At 36.4% G+C, this 5,498-nt stretch overlaps 1 protein-coding gene across 1 annotated transcript; it reads right to left on the minus strand.

Annotated features, from left to right (window-relative positions):
• Positions 1–238: 238 nt before the first annotated feature.
• Positions 239–2,622, minus strand: LOC140975058 (pumilio homolog 12-like). The gene is made up of 6 exons (XM_073438548.1): positions 2,517–2,622; positions 1,836–2,254; positions 1,598–1,766; positions 1,375–1,526; positions 831–1,092; positions 239–733 (listed from the first exon to the last, which is right to left on the minus strand). Exons 2-6 carry the CDS (start codon positions 2,222–2,224, stop codon positions 668–670), a joined length of 1,038 nt encoding a protein of 345 aa, XP_073294649.1. The 5' UTR covers positions 2,225–2,254; positions 2,517–2,622; the 3' UTR covers positions 239–667.
• Positions 2,623–5,498: the final 2,876 nt, after the last annotated feature.

Raw genomic sequence — 5,498 nt, forward strand, 5'->3', positions numbered from 1 at the left:
ACCTTAAGCAACAAGGTTTAAAATATTTTTTCCCTATTTCAGTGTGCATCTTAAGATCTTCCCGAGAGACCTTACCATACAGACCTACATGAGAGGTGTCAAAAGAATACAAGAAACAATTTCAGGTGAAAATATCCCGAAAGCAGTAAATTTTATCAAGACGCTTCTATATCAGGAAACAGTAACCAACTGATTGTCTAATGTCCAAATACGAGTCAACATAACTAAGAAAAACCAATTGAAAAATCAACCAAAAGACCATTTGCACCGACAGCCTACATACAAATGAGAATATACATGCCAAAACCTCTGGTCAGTACACTACATCATAATTTTTACGCGCAACTTAGCAAACAACCTATAGCCAACTCAATCAACACACACCCTTCACAAACTAAGTACACGATTTCATGTGGCTTGGTGCAAAAGTTTCATTTAAACTCTGAAAAAATTTCAGTTACACAGAGAGGAAATATAACTTGAGATGGGACAAGTACTAATAAAGCTATTCAGTCAATCTTAAAAGTCACACCCTAAAACATAAAATATAAATATCAAACATCAGAGAACACACAAAACAAGCAAATGCGATCAACGCATAGCAGGGATGGGGGTTTCCGAGCAAAAAGGAAGCCATATTTCGCGGCCACCAGACATGATTCCACTTTCATTTTTTCTTCAGCGGTCGAGAGTATTGGCAAATCATATCGTTCAAAGTCTTGAGATCAGTTCCCTGCAAGATTGTATAATGTTGTATTGACCTTAAATTGTCTAATTTGAGCTAGGTATACAGCAAATAAAGAAATAAAGATGAACGTTGTTATCGGTACCTTAGCGTACTTTTTAGCATATTTGAGAAGAGAGTAGCCATGAGGATCTGCTAGGGCAGCCAACAAACAAGGATCATTGATCATCTGAGAGATGATTTGAGGTGCATATTTTGCTCTGGATGCACCTATCAATTTCTTGACAACATCGGTTCCATATTTGTTATTATAGGACAGGAAAGTGAAAAACTCTTGCATTTCATCTACTAAACGCTGTAGCACATAGGGTTTCTCTAGTCCTATTAGATGCTGAATGACAGAACTCCTGAAACAGGGTGTTACAGTTTTTCAGTAATAAAGTCATTTATTGTTTCATGAAAACAGGTGGCATTTTCTTGAACACTTGCATATAGGTACGTATAAACAACAAATTTACATTTGAGATTCTTCCGTCCAAACACAATCTAAATTAATTCATAGAAATTCACAACCAGAGTTGAGATATATATTCGGCACACTTCAAGGGACAGGTGAATCAAGCATGAAGCTAGGTTCAATGTCATGTGAGATGTGAAAAGGAAACATGTGTGGGTCTACGTATACATACCCATATTCATCTGTAGACAAATAAATTGTGTTCGATAGTATTCTTTCAACAATATCACGTTCGTAGCTTGATAGAAGGATTTTTAGGATGCTGGACCCGTTCTCGTCAACGGCTAACTCCAAACAATCAGAAGCAATGGTATGGAGCATTGGCTGCGAAAAAAACGAGTAATATCGTAAAGTCAAAAAATAATAAAGTATAAAAGTCAGTCAGCAGTAAATACTTGTGTTTCTTCCGCAGGGGGTGGGAAAATTTTGAAGCACTCGGCAATAACTTGAGAACCACTCGGGTGGTTTGCGAGGGGAACAGCGAAGTATTTGAAGAAGCGCATAATACGAGAGATTTGTTTTTGTTCCATGGGAAACCCTAGGAATTTCTGCATGGTCTCGGATCTACAAAGAGAAAATCATAAATGGAGTTGTGGCCCCCGTGAAATTAATTCGTTCGAAAGAGAAACATACCCTTGAGGGTCGATACAGACAGAAATTAGCAATAGGGCGTCAGCAGTAACCGCAGAAACCAACTGGTTCTTCTGTTCTTCATTGCACACCTCGAAAAGCTTTAGAATTACATCGCTCCCGAACTGATCAAACATCAACTGACATATGCAATCCTTCACCTCTGAAAAGATCATTTGGATGTCTTCCACTTTCCTTTCTTGGAGTTTCTGGAGCAACAATTGGCAACCTCGTTCTTTCATTGCTTTCGAAAACATAAAATCTTCAAATCTTCCAGTTCCTGTATCTCCGGAGGATGTGTTATTGTCGTCATCCATAGGAAATCCACCAACATCCAGCTGGAAAGGTATCTTTTCAGCGGAAGACGGTGGGATATGACTGCTTTCTTGCATCAAACTTTGTAGAGGCGGCGGAGCGAAGGTCTTGGAGTTTCAGCCCAACGTTTTTGGGAAAAAAAACAAAAAAATAAAATTTCATTCCAAAAACAAAATGTCTTTTAAAGGGGTAGTGTATTCGGCTTCAAAACTTTCTTTTTATTAAAAATAAAAAAAAAAAAAAAAAAATTGAACATGGAAATGGTGATTTTAGAAGCTTAAACGATTGAAAACATCATATATTTGCACATGCGAGTGAACAAACGACATGTTGAAAATCGAAAACAAAATTTATAGGGAAAAATCTTACCTGGCGAAAGGGGAAACGAGAAACGAAAGAGACAAGTCTTCTTCTTCTTCTTCTTCTTCTTCTTCGAAACAGAAAGTGTGTTGTGCACAGGTTCTTAAATTTATGTTTCTTGCAGGTCAATCCTTTCGGTTTTGAACAATATCTTTTAAGACCCCAAAACTGCACTCCCGGTCAATATTTATATTATCCAAGGTTTAGTCGGCTCGATTAAATTCTTACGGTTAAATTGCATATATCCTTCCGTCAAATATGAAAAGAGGTCATAATTTAAATAAATATTCATTTAATTCTTATATACTTTTTTAAAAAAGTTACTCCCATGATAATATTAATGTGATTATAATTTCTTTATTGTATGCGGAATTATTTTTTTTAAGATATAATTCAAAATTTAATCATTACAAATAAATATAAATGGGAACCTTATTTGAAAATACCAAATCCTCTTTTTCGACTTTCTTTTTACTACTCATACCTCTAAAACTTAGTTTTAACTGCCCCAAATTTTCAAAATTCCAAGAATACCCTTATTCCTTCAATTATGGTACGTGACATTGTTAGACCTATCGAGCCTGTTCTTAGAGGCATATAGCCCCATGACATGCAGCTTCACAAGGTTTCCAGCCTATATACAACACTCAAATGATCGGTTTTTTTTTTAATATATATAAGAAGCTCATCATGCTTCCGTATAATAAATTAAATATTTTACCTCTTTGACCGGAGTGCCACCGGGTTATATCCACCATATTTTACAGACTGCTCCTCACAGTCTAACCACATGATCGCAACCGATGGTTATCGATGCAGATTCCTTCAGCAGCACTTGACACAACCCTAATTCGTTTCCTACCTTAAGGTGTACAATAAAAGATAAATTTTTTAAAATAATACATGAGAGGGGCTAGAGCAAAGGATTTCTTTATTCAAACACAAACATTTATTATTACATAGTAACCTCCTGTAGATGAGGAGAAACTTGTTTAGCAGTAGCTGAACTTACAAAACACATAAACTAGAAAGAGAAATATTACAATTTATTTCTTAAATAAATTGAGGAAATGTTCGATGATCTCAACTTCATTCTTCTTGCTTATTTATAGAAGGCTCTCCGGATTTGAAACTCGGACTTCAACTCTTAATGAGCCTTTACAGCTTGCATATGGACCACTTTCTGTAGTGGTTGAGTGGTCCCTTATCTTCACCATCGAGGTGGTCCATGGTTTTGTCTAGAATATCAATCTAGACAGAGCTTTTTCTTCTCTCCTTATCTTCCGGCATATTCGGTCTATATGGATTTGAACTATGTCTGCACAAATTTCTTTGCCTTTATCTTTTAATCTTTTATGATAGGCTCGGAAATTTCTCAATTCTTGTCTTTTTTCTTTTATACGTCTCTTGAATGCCTTAAGATATACAAAGAACATTGGCATTTTTCAAGTTTCGTATATTTTCTTGGGTGTCTCTTTTACCCCGTTTTAACTTCTTTTTGTAGCTGATTTTGGGGTTAAAGTCTCTTGTCTGTTTATTGGATTTCTTTTATCTTTAAAGATAGGAAATCCAATGGTCTTTTGTTCTTTTTGACCGATTATTGGTGGTCCTTATATTCCACTCACATGGTGGTCCTTTCTTTTGTTAGTGGGATGGTCACATGTCCACTTTAACTTTGTCGGAGAATCTTTGGCTTTCTGTGTCCCCTAGAAAATCGCGCTTGTGGTCCTTCCCCACTTGTACTGGTGTCGGTAAAGTGTTTCCGATCAGATCTCGGCTTGAATCATTTACCAAATTCTGGTTCTTTCTGGTTTTGGCATTCTGGGCACATGTTCTCCGACCATCTTCCCGCATGTGCAATATTGCAGAATTTCCGGCGAGTCTCTTTACTTGCCAGCAGCTTGCTGTTCCACAGAAGATTTCTTTTCTTTTCGAATAGGTCTTCTGCAAAACTCGTTGTTTTTCATGTCATTGTATTTAACAGGAAAGATCCATTTACAGAATTTTGATAAAATTTAAATGGATACTTGACTTTATCCATCTCTGTTAGACAGACCCAAACTCCCCATGCTCTCCGGGTAGATATGCCATCTTTATTAAATGAAGATACTAGGGGTGTTTCGTTTGTAGGAGGATTCTTAATGAATTTCTGGGCATTCATATCTGGCCTCCTTAGCTTGATGAAATGAAAAGCTTCGTGTGAGCCTTTCCCTGCTGGTTCTGATGTTGCACTGAAAAAATACAACTCCAGAATATCTCCTCTGGACAAATAATCATTGTTTGTCCAAATTTCATGCACCGCTTCCTGGATCCATTTTGGTAGACCTGAAATTTCTGGGAAGCTTGGTGATGTGGTATAAACTGAGGAAAGAGCCCCGAATTCGTACCAAGCTTTGACCTCATTTGGATATGAATTTGGTGTCATCCATACCCTAGGATATTTACCTGCAAGATCAACTCAAACTAGGGGTGTCAAAATACAACACGACCCGTCAACCCGACACGACCCAACACGAAAAAAATCAGGTTCGGGTTGAGGTTTTTCGGGTTCGGGTTCGGGTTCGGGTTCGGGTTGAGTGGGTTTGGATTAGTGCCAGGTTAGACAGTTTTCGGGTTGGGTCGCGGGTTGACCCGAAAACTTTTTTTAAAAAAAATATTACCTATATTTTTATATAAATATACAATAAATTTTCATCATTTAATATTTATTTTGTATATTTTTTTTATTTTTTTAACAATTGTTTATTTGATTTAGTAAATATACTTTAATTTTCTACAATTAAACTTTCAAATTTAAATTAAAATATTACTATTATTTTTTATTTTTTCGACTTTTTTTCATTATTTTTTTAAAAAAAATAAATAAAATTCGGTTTAGGTGGGTTAGACGGGTTGAGTCGGGTTAGACGGGTTCGTGTTCGGGTTGGAGGTTTTCGGGTTGCTTCGGGTTCGGGTTGAAAAAAAAAATAAAAAAAATTAGCGGGTTGACCC

The sequence above is a fragment of the Primulina huaijiensis genome, chromosome 4 (assembly GCF_012295235.1).
Source record: "Primulina huaijiensis isolate GDHJ02 chromosome 4, ASM1229523v2, whole genome shotgun sequence".
NCBI lineage: Eukaryota > Viridiplantae > Streptophyta > Magnoliopsida > Lamiales > Gesneriaceae > Primulina > Primulina huaijiensis.

What these genes read in the sequence shown, in the direction of transcription:
- LOC140975058 (XM_073438548.1), bottom strand. Translation starts at nt 2,224, where the DNA reads ATGCAAGAAAGCAGTCATATCCCACCGTCTTCCGCTGAAAAGATACCT. An exon ending in TTGTCTACAGATGAATATGG is followed by an intron (nt 1,093 to 1,374) that starts GTATGTATACGT and finishes ACCCTGTTTCAG; the next exon opens with GAGTTCTGTCATTCAGCATC. An exon ending in ATGCTAAAAAGTACGCTAAG is followed by an intron (nt 734 to 830) that starts GTACCGATAACA and finishes ACAATCTTGCAG; the next exon opens with GGAACTGATCTCAAGACTTT.